Source organism: Scleropages formosus, chromosome 1, assembly GCF_900964775.1.
Source record: "Scleropages formosus chromosome 1, fSclFor1.1, whole genome shotgun sequence".
Taxonomy (NCBI): domain Eukaryota; kingdom Metazoa; phylum Chordata; class Actinopteri; order Osteoglossiformes; family Osteoglossidae; genus Scleropages; species Scleropages formosus.
This window is the reverse complement of record NC_041806.1, coordinates 6,593,778-6,616,569: the sequence shown is the minus strand read 5'-3', so window position 1 is coordinate 6,616,569 and position 22,792 is coordinate 6,593,778. Positions and strand designations below refer to the sequence as shown.

The 22,792-nt window shown below is 42.8% G+C and overlaps 1 protein-coding gene across 1 annotated transcript in view; it reads right to left on the bottom strand.

Moving 5' to 3' along the window:
- Positions 1 to 718: 718 nt before the first annotated feature.
- The window catches only part of LOC108941929 (metabotropic glutamate receptor 7-like), a 111,575-nt gene continuing 89,501 nt past the window's right edge, over positions 719 to 22,792 (bottom strand). The window contains exons 9-10 of the mRNA XM_018764855.2: positions 14,124 to 14,370; positions 719 to 1,661 (exon numbers count right to left, since the gene is read on the bottom strand). Coding sequence (XP_018620371.2) covers positions 1,612 to 1,661; positions 14,124 to 14,370 — 297 coding nt within the window. The 3' untranslated portion in view covers positions 719 to 1,611. The remainder of the gene's footprint in view (positions 1,662 to 14,123; positions 14,371 to 22,792) is intronic.

Below are 22,792 nucleotides of genomic sequence, written 5' to 3'. Positions count from 1 at the left end.
TGAACTGAAAGTATGGGAAAACAAAAAGCGCAAACTCATGCAAGATAATCTGTTTTTCCACTCATTAATTATTTCAGTTTAGTTTTACACCGTTTCATTTGTACCCTGTGATATGTATGTGTACCCTTAAATTACCCTTAAATTTAAGATCTGTTTATTTAAAATTTATTCATTTTTTTAAACTTTTTTAAAACTTGGCGATCAAAAACATGAAACATAGAAAACCCAAGAATGAGTCAAACAGTAAGTATGAACCAGTGCATGGGCTGTAAGTGAGCATACACTTAATTATCAGTGTGCTTAGATAATTTCTCGTCTCGTTTGGGAACACAGTGGCTTAGCTTTTATACATGCCAACCAACAAATTTGACAATTTACTTACTTTTCTTTTTGCTGGGAATAAAAAAGATAACAAAATGGCTTTATTTCATGTTCACACATGATTGGACAAAACCACAATACACTTGCATGGTTGGCCAGAAACCTCTTTCACAGACCAGGCACATAAACATGAATATACTAAGAACATCAGTAGAAAACATACATGCTTTCAGTTTTTCCAAATATAGAAATAAAACTCCTTTTTACATTTTCCCATCTTAACGAGGCAATAAGAAACTTCTAGGCCAGTTAAAGTAACATCTGAAACAAACATGAATAAAGTTAAAAAAAAAAAAAAAATAATAAAAAAAAATAAAGGTTAACCATAGCAGGCTGTGGATAAAGCCCTGTGAATACTTAGATTTACTTTCTACATCAAACTTAACAGGCATGCGTAGACACATGCTAGATGAACAATGTGAAAAGTGGTGTCAGTTGCCAGACTGTATTATATATAGTTAACTGAAGTGAGCTTGATGGAACTGACTTTTCTCGAGTTCCTGAAGACACTTTTTAATGGTCCGTATATCCTTATAAATTTTAAACCACTATGCTTAATACATAGTAATTAACTACCAAACCAAAATTATAATCCGAAATGACTTAAAAGCAGAGGAAAAAAAAGAAAAAAAAAAACTACCGCACTCTCAAAAATATGCATATGGCTTTAATAATATATGGATACAAAAAATGCTGAAATAATGAAAGAAAACATCCAGCATGTGTTGTGGGCAGGTTGGAAAACTCAGTGGTCTGGAAGTGCGCGTAAAGACAGCCGTCCCCGTGAAATGAAGTTCGGGCAGCACAGCCTCACGAGTGGAGACACCGTTCGGTGAAACCGTGAGAGCCGAGGCTGCGAAACACCGGGCCGAGCGGGGGCCGAGACGCGCCCGTCCGTAAACTCGCGACACGTCGGCTTCTGTTCTCCTCCTGCCACCCTCCCATCTTCTCGCCACCTTATTTATTACAAGAAAGGAGCAGCTCTTTAGAATTTTCTTATTAGGCTCACCACCAAGACACGTTTTATTCATTTTACTTACATATGTTTGCATTATACCGTTTCTCCTCCATGTGAAAGCACAACAACAAATGAAAAGAGAAAAGAATACTGGACAGAAACCCTGGGCAGAGTAGACTGTGCTCTGCTGGGGTCCTCAATGCCTTTTGTCCTTGTCAAGGAGCAGAAGACAAATCCTTTCCACTGGTCATGTCCTCCCTTGACAAAGTCCTTTAGCTCACTATGTTGTTGTAGCTCACATACTTTTTCTTTGCTGCTGGACCTGCAAATGAGACAGAGGACATTGTGTGAATGACGCCTTGAGCCGGGAGTAAATTCCCAAAGAAGTTCTCCCACAAAACCAGAAAGGGATTTTTAATCGTCTTCGATACAAAGACGCTCCAGACACAAACCTCGTGATTTCTGCATGCCAGGGGTCAGGTGTCCTGCACTATAGCGAAGTTAGTTATACAAGCATAGGACTCTATGGAGACTGACAGAAGTGATGTCAGAATGTGACCGTTACATAGGTAGGAGCAATGGCAGGGCTTGTAGTGGCCTTCTGGATGATATTGCCATGGAAACACTGCAGAGGAACTGAAGCCATCTAGAAAGGTACAGTAATTTTAGCCAGGCTGTATTATCCTTTTATCTAATGGAAAATGAGGTTGACGGACAACATGTTTCTTAAAGAACAGTATAGCAACTTGCATTTCGGCTTGGTTAATTTGTTGCTTTTTCCCGTCGGTTCCTATGGCAACCAAAACCTCTGAGGCCATGCCATTACTGTTAAAACCATTTTTTTTTTTACTTCTTTGCGACTGCCTTCAAGGAGGAGGTTAGAAAGTACCATCATGAGTGATTTCAGTCATTCCAAAGCCAATTCACAAATGTTTGAGTCTTGTCATACAGATAGCAAGCGCCAAATAAATTGGAGGGAACGGACAATTTCGGAGCAGAATGTTTGCGTGGCAAGCCGTGTTCCGTTACCACGGATCCTAACATAAATACAGAGTAATGCGGAGCCATGCCTTCGAAAGAGTTTCAAACTGCTGCGATGTACTGTGCAATTTATAGTTGGATCAGAGTCTAAAATTTGCTGCAAGTCTTGAGTTCACAGCAAACAAGCGTTATAGGGAGAATCTACTTACTTGTGGTTGCAACTCAATCAAAATGCCTTGTGGGTGGCTAAATGTCTTTTTGTTTATAGGCTCATAAAAGAAATTTAATAAAATGCTTGCAGAATCTCACTTAACTTTAACCTTGGGACTGCCTTTAGCGGAATCATTTTAGGAGACATTCTTCTGTTTAAATTGCCTCTCCGGTGCTTCGTGTTTCAGGTGATAACTTTTTAGAAAGTCTTTACCTAAAATGTGATCACCATGTAGCGCAGTCACTGAGGAGTGACTTCGGTGTTAATGATACTATTACAGCTACCTTTCTCTACTCTATGCTTCTTTACTTGGCCCAAGGCTGTACTAGTTGCAGTTTCTTCTGAAAATCAAAGCTACGCAAAGCAGCCAGCTTCACAGGGAAGGCCCAGTGCAGCATCACTATCGATCACTATCCGAAACGTTCAAAAGAAAAATGTTTACGTCTCGTTAAAACGGAGAACGCTAAGTAATACAGAAGAAGCTACCAGACGTTGCGGAATTTTACCAAGAAATTCGTTATCGAAGTTCGAATTTCGCAGCAAATGACACAGACGAGATTGTGTTTGCAAATATTTTTGCTAACAGAATATACTCTCAGAGCTGTTGAGAGTAAATATCTGAAAACAATGTTTCCCCCAGTGCAACAATGTTTGATGTCTTTGCCCATGCAAAAAAAAAAAAAAAGGATCATTATGTATTCAGTGGAAACTCAGCAGGGAATGCTCTAAATTTCATATATAGCCACAAAAAGGTGGAACCCTTCTCTGAATTTCAATGTAAGACTGAGATATTGCCCAGAGCAGCCAATGGGCCATAGAGAACTCAGTATGTTTCCTTGTTTACTTGTCTTCCATCATTAGCAAGTTTTACACGGAGAGCTCTGGCTCATAATATTTTGATAGCGTGCACTTGCTTCTGTTATTAAGTTTTGGTGAAGAAATAACTGTGTATGATTTCTTTTATTCAAATCAATTAAAACGGGATATTAAGTTAATTCAAGCTAAATTCTTGAGGGTGCAAAACAAGCCCTTCCAAAGCATTTTTTTAAACTGCTATAATACTTTCTGATCGGAAATGAATCTTTGGCAAAACGCAAAATCGCAATTTCATAAGAAATAGTAAAGCAATTATTTCCGGGTTTTGCATCTGACATATTTAAGATTCGGGAACTGCAGGAGCTCTTATTAGGTTAGGCCTGATTCTGTCACTGGTTTTCAAGCAACTGTATGTGCTGATGGATTTTTGAATATGAACTCATGATTTCTAATGCCAAAAGTTGGATGGGAGTGTCTGATGTAGAATTTTACAATGATATGCGATGAAGGTCTGTTCCAAAATGCTACACATTTGGGCTTTCAAAGCTGTTAGTGGTACCTCAACAGTGGACGGTGCCTAAACACCTGAATATGTAAAAAGCATTAACAATGAACACACCGACCTACATGAAACCCTTACACAGTAAAAGCATTTTGTCAGAGAAAATGTCCCCATCAGGACAACATTCATAGAGTATAAACTGATTACTCTGGTACACTTCACTCACGGAAACATCACAATGACACACGCACTGTCTGAAACCACTTGTCCTGGATGGGGTCGCGGAAAACTGGAGCCAAACCCAGCAACACAGGGCGCAAGGCTGGAGGGGAGGGGACACACCCAGGACGGGACGCCAGTCCGTCGCAAGGCATCCTAAGCGAGACTCGAACCCCAGACCCACCGGAGAGCGGGACCCAGCCAAACCCGCCGTGCCACTGTGCCTCCACCTGTCACAACCACTATTAAGGAAAAACAATTACAGGCAAAGCCCATGCATGTGATCCAGTAGTTTGTGTTTTTCATCACACACCATTGCCAAGAAGTTTGTGTAACAATCATTACTCTTGGGATGTCTGTTTTGCTGACTCCACCTCTTGATTTACAGAAACATTTGTGTACAGTAGCTAAGTAACAGAACGGAACTTCTAGAAATCCTTTGAAACACGCTGTGCTCATCAGCTGAGCGGGAATTCGAGCAAAATAACGACGCTTCACTTAGGTGAGATGGCGTTTCTTCCGGAATAGTACGGACGTGAAGAAAAGAAGTGCTGAGCATGCTGAGCATGCTGAGCTTTAGTGTTCGGATGCGACGGGTCAAAGGGCAAGGAGGGGGCGGGCTGGCACTCACCATAACGGTGCGCACCATATGTAGGCTCTAACTGGGCTTTAAAAGATAATGAACGGAAACACATTCTTCTAGATAATGGCACATCAATTATTAAGAGAAGCTTCAACCCAAGGAAAACTAAAGGCAAAGGAAAGAAACATGAATAAGTAAATAAGTGTTTTGTGTCCTTGAATGCTGCATTCCCCAGACGTTATCCCTTGAGGCGAAGACGGCGAGCGGCAGGCACCCAGAGCCCAGCCTGCTTGGGATTGATAGCTCTGATCCAGATGTCTCAGGGAGTCCTGAGTTCATCTCTCTTAAGGATTGCCTGGCAGTGGGGAGACCTGCTCCCTGATGGAAGTGGGCTGCCTCTCATCTCAGTCAAAGAAAACGCTCAAAGAATAAAGCTGCACAAACATCCTGCCCTTGTGCAGGCACCTGGGTGAGCACCTGGCCTCCAGCAGTAGCCCTTGTTAGGCTCCCCTACTGGTCTCCGGGATTCCAGTGTGCACAGAGCTCCTGCGTCTAAGGGCGAAGCTCGGTATGGATGTAACATAATCACCAACATCCTTCGTACCTGCAGGCCATAGAGGGAATCTGTCAGCGCAACCACTCGTTTTCGAAGGAGAGGACTGTGTAATTACACCTGTGACAAGACATCAACCGCCTCCTGCGGTCCCTCTGTTTTCGTGGGGAGAGGATGGCACTGATTTCCTAACTGTGCCGACTGAAGATGGATGTCACGTAAAAAAAGGCTTCAGCGGCCTGAGACATGACCAGCTCCACCATGGCCTGGGTGACTTCAGAAACTACTGGCTTTCCACAGTATTTTATCATATTGTGTGGATGCTGGTGATTCGTGAAATAAAAAAAAAAAAGAGTGCTGTACTTCTCCAGCAAGCATGGAGACAGCAAAGACAGAGTTCCAAGTCATTTCGGAGAACTTTTTTCCTCGTTCAGTTGCTAGGAAACATCTTAAATGCCCTGGAATTCAGTAACTGGGGCTCTTCTACATTCAGTTTGCAAATGAAAGCGATTACTGCTTATTACAGGATTTATTGTCAAGCAAGCTCTGCAAACCCTTGAGCACTTCAACAGAGAGAAAGACCTTTTGACCCGCAGCTAATGCATTCACTGGCACTTTCTGAGACTAATAGACTCATGCCTCAAATTATCACTTATTTTCCCATAATGACAAAGCGTCTCCCTTCCTGCAAAAACTACATCCAGTAAGGTCATCTGGTTAAAAAAAAAAAAAAAAAAAAAAAAAAAAAACAGAAAATTAGGAATTTATTAGTTCTGTTCCACAACTTACGGAAGAAGTTAACCACATCTGAATGATATGTTCATTTGCGTGTATAGCAAATCCAGTTTTGATGAGGATCATCTATTGAATGGGTAAATAAACACAAGCATGACAAATGACCAAAGAACCTTTATATGGTAAGTGGTCTTTTCCGATGAAGATGCTGTAATGACTGTGACAGATCTATGACCTATTCACTTTCAATTAACTCCCCTCCACCACGGGAAACAAAGACATGAGAGCATTAAAACACCACAGTCATGCTCGAATCTATCAAACATGAAGGTTTTGTTGGGAAAAAGGCAAGCTTGGGATTAAGCCAAACCCTGTTACCATCTCATCTGCAGGCGATGGATAACACCTCATAGGGACCATCAGCCTCTTGATCGACCCCAAGGCCCACATCCGTTCAGTAAGTTGCTCTATAAATGTCTTAATGGACTTCGAAATGTAATTCACTCAAAGGCTGAAGGACAACATGACATCCTGCATCCAGCTGCAGACAGACGGTGGAAAATTACTACAGAATGTGCATGGGGAGGGGATCGAGAATTTCCCTCTCCGACTTAATAGTTCACCCATTTTCTTCTGTATGTTAAGTCATCTTTGAACTACATCTGGATTCTTCCCTTTACCCAGTCTGCCTAATGCTATTCATATATGTACATGTGGGATTTCTATGCATGGAGATCTCATCCATGTGTCACCTCTGCATTGTACCACCCCATTTTTCACATCTGTCCTCCTACGGCAACCTGTCCTTTGCTGTACTGTGCCTCTTAATTTACTTGCGCTGCTGACTCTCTGTAAATTTGAATTTTTATCTGTATTTTTATTCATTTATTCCAACATTATTCTCTTCCTAAATCCAGAGGTGTATGGAAATGACCGTACATTTATCTGCATTTATACAACTTACTCCATTCAACCAAAGTGTAATGTTTTATTTACTTATTTGTCACCCCATATGTTTGTATATTTCTTTAAAACTTCACATTTATGGGCAGCCAGCACCACTTGCCTAATATTACCTGAAATGGGAAGCTCTCCTAGGCACATCTTGCGTCTGAGAGTATTAGCCGTTGTGCAAAAAGAGAAGTAATTTTAATTCAGCCGAGCGGGATGAGGACGAACGAACGCCTGACACAGAAGAGCATCTCTCCGAGGCAGGACACTTGATACTTAAAGCTAATTGGATTGACCAGATTTACTCGGCTTCTTTTAGCTACAGAAAGCGAAGAGCTGCCATCCTTGTTAGCAGAAGCACCTGGCTGTTAAATCAAATCACTCCCATTGACCCAGAGCTTTGTTACCTAATATTCACTGCCACAGCAGTGACAGTAGATATTAAAGCAGCAACAACAGGCACACATCTTACATAGTTCACATTTGTATTCTATTTATATATCTGAAGCCAAGCCAGGTTAAGTGCCTTCCTAAATGGTACATCGGTAAAGCCTCACCAAAGATCCAAATTGGTAAACTGTTCACCTTCACTCCTAATTTGAGCTCGGTGTCATCTACTTGCATGCACATGACCTCATATCATGTCCTGTTATTTATATTCATGTCATATCTCCATATCGAAACAGTAACACATTCCAAACTATCTGTAATTTGCTTTTTTTGAAGCATAGCAATCTGGACAACGCGGGGGGAAGCTCTGAAAGAACCGCAAGTGGTCAAATCCGAGCAAGTAAGCATGTCGATTCCTGCACTTTGCTGTCAGCTCTTTGGGACTGTCGCTAACAGATTTGTCCTCTTTGTGAGAGAACTGGCTCAATGGCAGAATCCACAACGATGTGCGGAAAGAGGCGGCGTACTCTGTGCTGTTTGATCCGTGAGATGGCAATGTGACTGCATTCCCACGACACTTTCCGGGGACCTCTGAAAAGAGGAGCAAGATGTGCTGCATTTCTAAAATTATAATCTCTGATGTCACTTTCGACCAATGATATGCTGAGAGGAAAACTGGACACCTCGGTTCGGAGCGATCAAAGACCTCAGCATGAACTGTTTACTGTTCTCTTAAGACCCATCACAGTTTTAGCACGGATTCATGGCAGGCAGCCGGACCACCCTGCCAGGGGCATTGTTGGTAGGAACAGGAAATTCAGTTCTTGTGATTTGCAATTAGGCCCTCAGCTAAGCATGAGCTTACTAGATACATATTGTAAAACACGCTAAATTATAGATTTGAACCACCCAGATTGTATTAAGTAGCGGCAATATGCCCGTTCAGCTCAGAATCAGGCGTACAATGTATATTAAGGTCAAACAATAGCCACACACCTGCTTGGTGGTGAGCACGTAGAATGTGAAATTGCAAACTCCCTCCCAATAAGCCCAGGACCATCTGGTCGCACTCAGACATGCAGAGTCAGAAAAACACGTTCCTTCCTCCCATGGAGGTTAAAGAGAGGTCAGAATGTTCTGGGGATTTTCCGAGAATTTAGCGTAGACCGTCAACGAATTTACCGAAAGGATTTCATGGTCTGAACCAAAGTTCTCTTCACCATTCGTTGTCAAAAGAAGCATTTAAAAAAATTAAAACCTAGTGATACTTCAGCATCCCCAAGATCCTTTCTTTCAGACAGGCAGAAAAGTACCTCCAGGCTAAAGTTCCACTCCTCGGCATGTGTAATCCAGTATAATCCTCCAATATAAACCTGGCAGTGCTTTAACAGGTACGGATAACTGCATTACTCAGACCACTTGTTCTAGGTCCAGTGTACCGGCAATAATTTATTGAATTTAAACTCCAAAGTGTCCACTGTGCAACTCCATCACACAACCAAAGTCTTGGATCCTTAGATTTGGCCAGTTTTGGCCCCTGTATACCCAACTGAAGTGATGTAACAGGTGATTACATTGTACCTCTTTGGCTCTTCTCTCCTGTACCTGGTTGGAAAATCCATCCCGCACAAATTGGGTGACATTATGGTCTCCAGGATCCTACCCACTGCCTTTCTCTGCCTAATTAGAATCTATCTATCGTAGGAACTTTGGTAAAAACCGAAGAAACTCATTCTCATCTCTTTACCAAAGGCATTAAAGGTCATCCTCATTAAGGACAAAAGGAAGAGGGAATATGTTGCTCACCCACGAGTTTCACCCAATGATTGATTATTTAGACCTTAAAAAAATGACGGTCTCTTCTCAGTGTCTCACCTGAACATTTGACACACCTCAAAGGCTATGCTTGATGGCTTGACACTCAGGAACAGTTTTTCACATGGCATTTCCTGAAGATGAGTTGTCATTGTCATCTCCCCCAGCCCCTGCAGCCCACATGCTTCCCCTCCCTCAACTCCCAGCGGGGGAACATCCTGAGTTCCCTTCAAGAAGTCCTCTTCAAAACATGGTGTTATTATACATCTTACCAAGTGCTACAAGTAGTATAACTCATATCCTGTGACCTTTTCATCTAATGTTAATGTGAAGGAGACCCCTCTAAATACAGTTAATCGTAGCTGCATTGACATATTTATTTCACTGATACACAGCTTGAACTATACATAAAAAACTTAAAAATTTTGCTCTCCCGCTATGTTACGAACTCTTATGCAAAACAGATCTATTTTAAAAGTTCTTTGTGAACTATTATTCCTATTTACAAGCTCACTTCATGATAAAGAATTTAAAAAAAAAAACCCATAATATCTAACAATGTCCTAAAATAGCTTTAAAAATTACCTGATACGAGAAAACATACAATAATGATACTAGTAGTGACGTTTACCAATGTAATAAATATTATTTAAGAAATCAGAAGTAAGAACACCTCAGTTTAGGTGTTGCTAAAAAAAGCTGCATGATTGCTGAGTAACAAATATCCGTGCCTCCACCCTTAGTCCTCACATCAATGTTTTGCTTGTGTTGGATGATGCAAAATAGAATGTCTACTTCTAAACTGAACATTAGGCCACGAGCATTGTGCATTGCCTAAACAATCTATAAATGACAAGTGTCTGCATATGCCCTAGGTGGTCACCTTGTGCACAAGTCTTTTTGCTCAGTCTCATGCCGAGTGTGTTTGCAGAGGGGAAAAAGCAGGTAAAGGTGAATTAAAGAAGTTCTTCAGTATAAGGGACATCGTGTAGTGAGGCCGAATGCAATGAGGTCAAGTCCCAGATAATCAGAAATAAATGATGATGATCTGAGCATATTAGTTCCTCCTGTGCTGTGGGGCATCATGTGCCTGAGCTGAGCTGTAACGGCGGTGTCCAGTGATCCTTGGGGACACAGAATCGTTCCTGTGGAAATGTCACCTCCTGTGGTGTGGAAGAGGAGCCCTGGTGGGACACAGCGGTGGGGACGGTGACAGTAAGACAGCGAGTCTGGATAGCTCGAGAGGGCGAGCTGGGGGTGCTCGATGAGCACGGCCGTGTGTCCCGCATTCATGTGGACAAGCTGTGGCACGTGCATGGCCGGCACCATGCACCCAGGACAGCAGCTCTCTGCTTCCTCACAGGTCATGAATATTTAACTGCTTTAATATTTAATGTTTAAAAAAAATCAGAAAGCGATGCTCCCAGAGATATTAATATTTCATTTTCTCAGAAACACGTGGGAAAAGAGAACAGTTCGTCAGGCAGAAACAGCATGAGGAGGACAAACAGGGTGAAGAGATAAGAGCGGACAGGCAGGGGTTAGTATGCGGTGCTATAAGACTTCCCAAGCAAAGGGATCATAATTCATCCATAATGCACTAGTTTTGGTTTGACAGTATCCTACCATCGATAATGTTGGCTTTATACATTTGGCATCCACTTAACATTCATTTTTTAACTATATATTGTCTGTCCGTGGAAGAAAGACAGCTGGAAGAACAGCCCAATTAAAGGCTCTATGGCAAAAACAATTTTCACGGCACGCATTTTTAACGTTGAATCTCGACCAACAATTTTGCAATTTATCAAAAAAAAAAAAAAAAAAAACGGATATTGAAACAATAAGTTTTATATGATGCTTCTCTAGCTGGGCCATAATCAGACTGTTGGTTCTCTACAATAGGCCTGGCACTTTCACTGGTGTATATGAGGTAATTAGGCCTATTCAGTGAAACAAAGCATGGATTCCAATACCGAGAAGCAAGACTGAAATTCAGAAACGAGAGGATATCAACAGTATAGCTACACGCATAAAAGGACCGGCAAATGTTTCTCAAGTACAGCGGGTCCCCTATTTACGAACTTTCTCGCAACAAGCTTCGCATCATGACAGAGTTTTTTGAGAAGTATTTATTTTTCAGAAGTAGAGCTAGCATACAATTCAGATTGCTCTCTGGGCTTCATCCGATCGTGACCGCGAAAATAGATGCTCCTTGACTTACGATGGTTTGGCTTAACGATTTTTCGACTTTACGATGGTGGACGACAGACATTCAGTAGAAACTGTGCTTTAAATTTTAAATTTTTGATTTTTTTCCCGGGCAAGTGATATGAGGTACGATACTCTCTCGTGACGCTGGGCAGCGATCCACATCTCCCAGTCTGTCACGCAGTTGTGTTTTGTGGATCCATTGTATCACAGAAACGCCCATCTGCGTCTCCTGCTACTGGTTGGAAGAAGAAGAAGAAGAGGGCAATTACTCTTGAGGAGAAACTCAAGATAACTGCCTATCATGAAGGCAGCAAACTCGTAATGGCCATCGCACGTATGCTAGGCTATGATGTTCGGTAGGTTAGGTGTATTAAATGGATTTTTGATTTAACGATATTTTCGACTTACGATGGGTTTCGCAGAACATAACCCCATCTTACATTTACATACATTTACATTTATTCATTTAGCAGACGCCTTTCTCCAAAGTGACGTACGTCTCATAGAAAATACAATTTGTGCATTACCGTCTTAAGTTGGGTACCACCTGTAGTAAGCGCTGCCTTAAGTCGTTCAACACCTTGCTCTAGCACTAACTTACTGCACTTTCTTATTTACAACTGGACATAAAAATTGATCCTAGGGGACTGAGAATGTGGAGGCATGTCCACGAGGCATCCCTCTCACCAGACCAGCATGGTCTGTGGGAGCTGCCCAGTGGGAGAGCGGGAGAGGATCCCCTGCTTTGTTCCCATCGAAATGACAGGCCTGTTATGGTGCCGGCATTTACAGATTCATTTATTCTTTTAGCAGGTGCTTTTCTCCAAAGTGACTTACCGCTCAGAGCAAACAAAGGGCATTTCATCAATGGAGACAGATACAGACAGGCGATTCTTGACTAAGCGCAGTCACTAAGTCCAAAATAACAATTTTTTTCCAGTGCACATTACATGACTAGCTGCATGTAGAATTAGAGCAGGATAGAGTTGCAGGACTAATGACGGACCCCTGGCTCACTTTGTGTCACGTTTGACCAATTAATATCTTGAGTAACGAACCAACACTCAGCCCCAATTACGTCTGTAAGTGGGGGGCCGAGTATATTTCATTGGACTATAAATCACAAGGGTATATTTAAATCTTGGCACAGCTGAAGAGATGGACTCCCGTGGCCCTTTAGAAGACAATGATATGAAACTGTAAAAAAATTAAAAAAAAAAAAAAACTGTGAAGTGCGGATATGGCGATCTAGGAAATGTTTTCACTTGAACTGAATATTTTTTTTCTCTAAATTTAAGGAGCTCAAACCATAGAAGTCAGAAAGACTTAGCAGTACGTGTCTGCAGCAATATGTTGGAAATATATGTCTGCAGGCCATAGCGGACTTTTTATGTATTCTAGTCATTTAGATATGTGACAGCATTAGCTAATTAGAGTGATATATATTCTAGATTACTCTAGTTCAAATGAGCAAAACAAGATAAAGGCTAAAAACAATTTGAGCAACCACAAAAAAATTAATTTTCATACATGAAGAACTTTAAATCAAATACTTTAAACCGATGTAAAAAGTAATCATAATACAGAAACACAAGTTAATTTCCAAGGCAGTCTCTTAGACCTAGAAATTAGGGGCAGAATATAAATGAAACTGAATTTGGGTTCGTATTCAGGGGCCCTGGCGCCACTGCACACATACACATGAGCAGACTTTATTTCCTTTGTTTTCCTTCGAGGGGGGTGCGGTGGTGCAGTGGGTTGGACCGGGTCCTGCTCTCCGGTGGGTCTGGGGTTCAAGTCCCATTGGGGTGCCTTGTGATGGACTGGCGTCCTGTCCTGGGTGTGTCCACTCCCCCTCCAGCCTTACACCCTGTGTTGCCAGGCTAGGCTCTGGCTCCGCGTGACCCCGAATGGGACAAGCGGTTCAGAAAATGTGTGTTTCTCCTTTATTTTACACCCTACCTGAGTGGGGTCATCACAGGTGAGACAGCGGATGGGACTGAGCGACTTGTGACGACATTAATCCCCGTATGTGTCATGTGCAGTGGGCCAAATCCTACTGCTTATGAAATCTCACCTTTGTTTCAAGTTTCAAAAGTTTTCCCGCAAAGGTAGGGGAAAATCACGTTCGGCAGCCCTTCTGAGCCAGGGCTGTAGAAAACTTATGGTAAAAAGAAGCTCAAGCTAGAGCTGCATCAGTCTTTCTAATGTCCTTGCACGTGCTAAAAATTCCCTTATCACCGGTTAAGTTGCTGGGAGAAAATTATTGAGCTCGTCGACAAAGGCCTCCATAATAAACACCAGCTGTTAGATGGTGGGGTGTCATATGGTAGCAAAATTCACCCGAGCTGTCAATTCGCTCTGGACTTCGTTCTGTAGAGGAGGTCAGCAAACATGCACGGCGCTGGCCGGGAAAGATTTCCAAGGACGTCAGTGAAAGCTATAGAAACGGCGTAATTGCACAGGGATAACATTTAAAGTAGGTCAGTAGAAATATTGGCTGACAAAAAAACTGCTGCTGTTCTAGGTACCGTGGGAATTGGAATTTTTCAGCAAGCCCCTCAGAAATTACTACATTCATGCAGAGCACATTTGATGCATGGTTGTTTACAAAGAAAACCTGAAGTCAAGGGCCTGGTGTAGAGCTCCTAGTAAAAATGATCCTAAAAAATAAATAGAATGCATTTCTATATTTTTAGCCCACTTCTACTGGATCTACACCGGCAGCACAATGCCGGGACCAGTGATTTCCGAAAACATACTTTTAGCACACGATCAGCTGCATGCTGCGAGAGAGACCTGGTTTTCGCTTACTGGTGGAATCCGTGTTTTCGCATAGCTCCGTCTTGGCTTCCCCATTGGGACGCTCGCTGGGCTTGTGGGAGAGCCGGGATGTCATGGTGGCGGCTGTCACTACCGCCTTGAAGCTGCGCTTCCTCTTCTGCACATTGAGTTCAGGGTGGAAGATAATGACGTAGACTTTGGGCATGTAGAGCAGTCCCAGGGCCACCGAGGCGCTGAGGTTCATGGAGATGGTGAGCGTGGTCGTTTGGATGTACAACTGTGTGGCAGAGAAGAGAAATACGACAATGTTCATTAAGAAACTTCTCTTTTTTTTTTAAATCTCAGTTCACGCTATTTGAGGGCGTGGCTAAATATAGCACTAGCACTGTGTGTAGCTCGAGTGGTGCAGTATCACACACACGCAGAGCCCGAAACTGCTTGTCCCAAGCAGGGTCACGGCGAACCGGAGCCGAACCTGGCGACACAGGGCGCAAGGCTGGAGGGAGAGGGGACACACCCAGGACTGGGATGCCAGTCCATTGCAGGGCACCCCAAGCGGGACTTGAACCCCAGACCCACCAAAAAGAGGGACCTGGCCATGTGTGTTACTATGGATCAGAACCAAACAAGACCACTTGGAAAGTACCCTCAGCTGCTTTCGAGACACGGTGAAAGTGGTCCCATAATGCAACACTGCACAGAAGCCGAGACACAGAGGGAGGGACCCTATACAGCAGTATCACTGCTCCAGGGTGTTGGAGATCAACACAATCTCTGTCATGTGTTTAATGTCATCTCTTCAACAAGTCACACCTTGAGTCGCACAAAGCGGACCTGGAAGAGCAGAACGGTCCTCCAAGTGACAAAACGGCAAGGTTAATTTGGCTTTGTGCAAATCACATGTCATCCCCATGAGATGGGAAAGAAAAGGTTCTCAGACAAGGTGAGACCGCACTTAGGGGGCAATAAAGGTAGATTAGGGGAATCAACGAAGAGCCTCAGCAACCTCAGTCATGATAAATATGATGGGGCTTTTTCATTGTCGTAAAATACAATCGTGCTCCCACTTCGGTCATTATGCTCCCGAGTGTGCAGCTGAGTTTACCGGTTAAATTTTGCAGAAGCGTCTCCCTGCAAGCAGAAAAACAGACCGCAACCCATCTCACCTTCCCAAAGAGCACACTGAAGGGAGAAAGGGACACGCATTCTTCACAATCAGCACCAGATCTTTCAGTTTTATTGCCTTTCAGATCCTCTGATGAACATTTCCACCGAATTTTTCAATACAGCTTTTTCTGAGGAAAAAAATCTGTAAACCTTTCCTAAGACGAACCGCTTGTTTGTCGTCAAAACTGTTGTTTATTCTATTTAGACAAGCCACTGTTCCAAGGTCCCCATTTTACCAAACTATTTTAATTCCAACACAAAACAACATCAAACTTGATATGCATAGATACAGTACAAAAGGGTTTCAGCTTGGCAACTGTAAAACTTGTAGTTTACTGGAAGCAGTGCAGAACATTGTCGGAGTGTCAAGGCCAAATTTATTTTACGAGAACGGCAATTCTATGGCTAAGCGGCGAAAACTTTGGATGCGGTTGGTGCAGGTGTGTTGGGTCTGCTGAAAACGGAGGGATATTTTTTCTCTTTTAAACATCGTGGCTGATGTTACCATGGCGATTTGCCAGAACTGATTAATCGGTCCCTGAAAGACCGTTTTAATATCGTTGATATTTTAAATAATTTTCATTTAATGTGCATCTCTTCAATACACTTAATCGACTATGAAGTCACAGGACAATGTAAATTGTTACACATAATTTATTGTTTCCAAAAATTTATTTACTCTTATTCACTCCTTATCAATACTTGGTTGTTCACCGCATGGTCGCAGAAGTTGCTAGAAGCACAGTGGATGAGGCAGTGTACACCCTATACAGGATACCAATCCATCACAAGACAATCACTCAGTTACAGACACACACACACACACACACACACAGAGGTCCATTTAGAGCCCCTCATCCACCTTAAACGCATCTTTGTGGAAAGAACTTGAGCACTTTGAGGAAACCCACACGCACACAGAAGAAAATACAGGCTCCACACAGACTAAGCTGGATTTGAATTCATGCCCAAACCTGCAGCCCAGAAGCTGTAAGGCACCAGAGCTACTCACTGTGCCACCATGCCACCCATAATACAACTAAGCATAGAGAAAACTGAAAAAAAAAAATTAAAGTGAACTGAAAAAGAATTTATAGGGTCATCAAGGAATGGAAGAACAATTTAACTATCTTGTTCCCTTCTTTTCATTATGTTGGACATAAAACCTGCTTAATTAACTGTCTAAACTATTTGAACAGACAAGTTACAGCATCGAAGGGGGCATAGTGGGTTTGGCCTGTGCCTCCTGTGTAGTGGGTCTGGGGTTCGAGCCCTGCTTGGGGTGCCTTGCGCTGGACTGGTGTCCCAACCAGGGTGTGTCCCCTCCCCCTTTGACCTTGTGCCTAGTGTTGCCAGGTAGGCTCCAGCTTGCCATGACCCCACTTAGTACAAGTGGTTGTAAACATTGCGTTGCAGTTATGGCAATTCTTTGCCTTGAAGGGAAAAATATTACCATGGGCAGCAGCACACTGTCATGATTTCTCATGAAATGTACATTCTTCTGGTGAAATATCCATGACAAATCTGGTTCAGGACTATTGCCGGTCAAACAAGAAGCAAAAATATTACCAATGTACAGTCCTCGGGCACTAATATGGTGGTGCTTGGAAGGAACCAGTGAAAACCTTGAGTTTACGTGGGCAGATTGTAAAGTCAGTTACTTTTACCCTTAAGTCATAAAAAATAAAATAGTAATAAAAATCTTAATAAAACAGATATTCTTGATTTATTTGCTGGTTAGGTTCTGCAAAAAAATCGACAAATTCATCATCTCTGTTGGACTTTATATATAGCATTATTTTGATTAACAGCAACATTAAAAGTATGAAAATAAGTGAAAATTTCAATAATCTATTGTTTCCACAGCCTCTTAACCGGTCCTGACAGCTGACCGATTCATCCAATCAGCATGTGCAATGTTTGCTGGCTTCTGGCCACTTTTAACACCTGGACACAGCTGGTACCATACATAACTTTAGCTTTCAGCAAGAGTTTTAAATGGGTGCTATTTCAACAGGACGTCATCAGAAAAATAAAATAACAAAGGTAAATGCCCAAAATATCTACCATGTGATGCCTATCAAGAGGAACAAGAAAACAATTGCCTATCCAGTGTGGGATTCCTGCATAGATGGAAATTAAGCTCTTCAAAGATACGATCATGATTTTGCCTGAAACCCATAAATAGAATTTCTATCCGCACCTTGTAGCTGCCTTTTCCCTTGACTTTTACAACTGCAAGGCAAAACATGCTTTAACCCTGGGTCGCGCACTGAATCCTTCCCTGAGTCCTGTGGACGTCTTCCTGAGCCTCTGAGAAAGTCATTATTCAAAAAGAGCCTTCCTGGTATCTACCACGACTCGCTGGAAGTATCCAGCAAGTCACCGCACCGCTTAATTTGGCTAGGGTCAGATTGAGTTGTTACTGACAGCTCTGCCTAAGGAGATTTAAACAGCCAAGCGCAACATCCCTCAATCCCTCATCCCTTGAGCGTGTAAACACCCCCTCGGGGCTGAGATTCCACAGGTCTGTCTCTAATGACACTAGCCTTTCGAGTGAGGCTGTGCCAGCTAGCGCAGCATGTCGAACCTCTTAATGCAGCGCACCTCACATCGTCTCGAAGGAAACGACTGAATACGGCCACATACGGACACAATAACTGCTATTATCAGCACTCGTCGCTGCATGACTTTTGCGCTTCATCTCATATCGATTTCGGAAGTAACATTGTTCGGAAAAGCACAATATAAAAATAAAACGAATCAAACCGAACAGAATGCATAAGTGAGTTCCACACATAAGAGGATTTTAGGTTGTCATTTAAAATCTTTTAAAAGATTACTCGGTGTAGTAATTACCTCGTTACTCGGTCAAGTAGGGGATTACTAAATCCAGTAGGGAAATTTATTGTAATATATATATAGCATTAAAATATTACATTTGCATATTATAATACGCATATATCATGCCAATATCTTTAAGTATATTACATGATGTGGAAGTGTCTTAAATATAAGACAAGACAGTGAACCTTGGCTGGTCGTACCCGAGGAAATGCGCTGTTGTCCGATAAGCCACTTGAGTGTGTACTTGTGTGTTTGTGCCAGTGAACAGTGATAACAGCACCATCGAATCGCAACAGAAGGGATATATAAAGCCTTTTATTTTAAGACCTCAAAGCAATGCGTTTATCCTTCGTTCGTCTGTCCCGTCTTCCTGTATTACGTCAAGATACCGCAATCGTCGAATGGGAATTACCAGGAACCAAGAACCCAGCCAGAAGACAAAATTAAGGCTTTCCTCAAACACTCCCAGGAGGAGAACTACAACTCAACCTTTTTGTATACAAAAGTCACAGTTATAATCAGTTATTTTGAAGCTTTACCATTTAAAGTCACAAAAAATGATGTTGACAGACATTACAATGTCTTCCATTATAATGAATTCAAACAGAAACTCGTTAAGTTACACCTTATGGGCATTTCAGACTAATAGTCAAATATTAACTAATTAACTGAAAGTCCATCCATCCATCCATTTTCAATAACCGCTTGTATAAAATACATTTCTGTTTGATTTTTGCTTGTAAAAAAGGATGAAAGTAGCAATACGTTTTGGCCCTAAGACTCCTCTCTGATAGAATCAGTTCTTGGCAGAAAGTGAGAAATCATGTCATATTTTACCCTTTCTCTCTGTTTTACCCAGACATTGAAATGTTCAGCACAATCTTTTGGGATTTGGTATTTACACGTCATTCCCTCCCACCTCTCTTTCTCTCCCTCTGTCTGTGAAATGCCCAAGAACTGTGGGAAAAGGTTGCAGTAAAATAATAAAAAGCTTGCTACACCTACTGACACCTGTCTTGTAAGAAGTACATAATGGTTTACTTGTCGTTTTGACAGCATTAATTGTTTAAAACTATCAAATTATATGATAATTATAAGCAAATTAATCTGCGAGGCACGCCTTTGCATACAGAATGACTAAATTATCTTGGTCCCTCAGTAATTTATTACCAGGTGTAATATGAATCCCAAAGACCTCTTGCTTTTGATACTGCATTAATTCTATTTACAGTTATATTAATTCTGTATGGGGGGGGTTCTATTTGAAATTAAACACATCAAAATGACCCTTCCTTTGAACTGCAAAAAGATTATTGGCTATTGATTGCATTGATTAACACTGACAATGTAAACACACAGTATATTAAAACAACTGGCATTATAATTTTTAAAACTGATATTCTTAAACCAAAATTATACATTTTCCTGAATTTTTCTTACGTTTGCAGATTTCATCCTGGAATTTAACGTCTTCTGGCAGGCGCTATAAATTCATGAGCATCAGGTACATTTCTCAGCTGAATCAAAAACTTACTACTGTTATTCACTTGCTGAGCCAAAACTTTTACCAGTTTCAAGGGACTTTTATAAGCATGAATTTGTAAAGCTGGATACTATAGCTTTCTAAGAAGTGGTATAGCAAGGCTCCACCTAAGTTACAAGTTACTGTGTTAGACACTTCACTATTCGCTGTATATTTGAGGATGTAAAGGTATGCCTGTATTATATTTAGCAGAATAATACATAAACCGTGAAAAAGCACACAGTCTATATAATATAAAGGGATAGAGTATGGTCATCCCGGACCACCACACGTCCGGCTTGTCCGATTCAGAAAAGCAAGGACGGGGGAAATTGGGAGCAACCTGTGAGTTTGCATGCTCCGGTTTGGAGTGGGTCACCCCAGAGGTGTGTGAAGCAGACACGGTGGAGGAGACCTGACCCACAGCTCAACTGCACCCTGGGGATACTTCTACATCCATTATCGCAGCGCCAGGGTAGGAGTGTTGATGCACTAATGAGAGTCAGCACAAAGGTATCTCATTCCTAAATCCTCCCTTTTAAAAACCTGCACCCCCCCACCGTCTCCTAACACAGTGAAGGAGAGAAGCGGCATTAACTAGAGACTGCAAAAAAGTAGGCCATCCAAAGCAGAGATGTCCAGGCAAGGGGGTGGGGGCGGGCAGCACAACCTTCAAAGACATTGCATTAAGCCTTGCCAGACCACATCAACCCCCTGTATCTTTGATAATAAACCAGACATCCAGAAAAACACTGAGGGGTTACTCCATCTCTGAAGCGTTACGGAAAGCTGCCCTCTACCCGCGGCACTCACCCCCCCAGGGAAGAGTCACCACACAGCGGATTCTATCACAGAGCTTTCTTGCCACCAGATCTGGGGGGCTCTTGTCGAGAGTAGCTCAACTTTTCCGTTCGGTGATTTTCTCCGCAGCCTGGTAGTGGATCATTCCCGAGGATATAAATAGTACGGACTGGTAGCGTGGGGATTTCTTTCTATTTTTTTTATTTATTTCACAGCAGTGGGAAACAAGGAATCACTTTTGTTGACAAGTTCGCACATTCTCACGAGCGCGAGAAAGTGCTAGGCCGCAGAATTTGGGTCAGACTCTGAAGATCTCTGACTTCCCCCATCAAATGGAGCTCAGGGACCGCTCATAATTCACAGTTGCAGCTACATACATCATACAGTGCCACTGAAAAACACGGGTAAACACAGAAGCCACGCTTCACGGGCTACTAATATATTACAAGTAGGCACGCAGTTCGAAAAAGGTATAACTGCTATTATATTCAACATAATATCGAAATCTTGGAAATGTATCAGTTCTGTATTATTTATGCATCACTATCATTATTGCAGGTGTATCATTTGTGCATTATTGGCGTATCATTATCATTAAATGCGACTATAATTGTGCTGAGTACATTTTGCAGCTTATTCGATTCGTGTCAAACTCAACACAGTTGCCATGGAAACCGGTTATGGTCGCAAACATGGAAAGTAGCGCAAGCTGTTAAAGATTTACAAGGATTAAAAAAGGAGAAACAACTCCCATTTGTACAGCCTGTCATTAGGGTTGATGAAACCTACATTCAACAAAGGAGGGGCAGCTCTTCAGTGCTTATTAAAAATGACAAAACATGGCATGCAGCAAACATTTGCTGTTGGTGCAGAACGGATCCCTTCAACTCATGTGTTGAGCTTAGGCTGCTAGCGAGGTGACTGGCAGGCAGAGTGTTGCAGGGTGGGCCACACAACATGTGTCCCCCAGCATACAGCGAGGACTGATTAAGTCGCAACACACGTCACACACATCCTGCGGTGACGTGACAATGACAGAAAATACCCACAAGCTCTTGTTTCTGTTTTCTTCTTCCTCCGCGATGCTATTCAACGAGAACCGGTGGGGGGGGGGGCGGGACGGGAGCGCCCGTCTCCTCCTTGCGGTTTAGACGTGGTCATGCCCTACGTTTGCCAACATCGCCACCCTGTCCCTTAGCGCGTAAACGGTTTTATTTTCCCGCCGTTGCCTAATTCCCACTAATACCATTTCTAAGAGAAAAGAGATACATTTCCCGAATCCCTGTTTCCAGCGCTTGTTTTGCTGTTGTTCGCATTTGCATTTTAATGAGCGAAGTCAGTCATTTACAGCATAAACATACAATTTTGACCTTACGACCGATTGAACAGCGTTCAAAATAGACGAACGAGCGCTTCGAATGTTCGCTGACATCCATTAAAAGTTGCCGAGATCAGTCCGGTACACGCCTCCGTAACATCTGCAGCTTTCGGAAGAGCGCGATCTATGCAGTGGGGTCTATGCGCTGAGAGCGATGTCCGATCATTTGCCTTGTAAAGGTTCTGATAGGAGCGCTAACAGCCCTGAGCCGGTGCTGGTCTATGATAAATGACCCAGCCAGATATAGCTGTTCATCTTTGTGGAAGGGTCCTACGGGGGGGGGGGGTGCCGTGCGAGAAAGGACAATTAAGGTTTCATATGTATAAATAGCTGTGCTCATTGAGGCCGGACACCAACTGAAGCCTGACCGCCCTGCTCACAGCTCAGGCGGCAATGTCATGCCGCACATCCCCGCGAGCCCGAATGTCCCGTAGGCATCTGCTACACGCTGCCATTTCTAACACGCCCCAGGAGGCAGGGGAGCCGGCTTACACGAAAGCACCAGGTAAATTGATTAAGAGGTCTTGCGTCTCTACCTCCCTTGTCGGGGGGAAAGGGATTTAATAATATACATAAATAACAACACGTGGCAGCTAGTGGATGTCACAAAATGATGTGCCAATTAAAAGGTGTGTCGGCCATGCTCGAGAATACCAACCTCCACCTGCCCCAGGGGTGAGCTGCCACGTGTACGCCTTCCATCACTTCCAGTCGTCTGTGCCATTATTCCAGGATGTGTTATGTGGAGGTGAAGCGCCCATCAGAGCTCTTGAGCCCAGGCCCCACAGGCAAGGCCTACAGCATCCCCGTCTCCGTACTGTCCCTAGAACTGTGCACTTTTTCCACTTTGGTGGGCTGCTTGTTTTCTCCCGAGTGGGTTGGGAGTAAAACGTCTCAATAACAGAAACGTAATAATTATTTGCATTGGCTGGAATTCTTTAGCAGCGCACGGGGGGGACGGGACGTGTGTGTGTTGTACAGAAC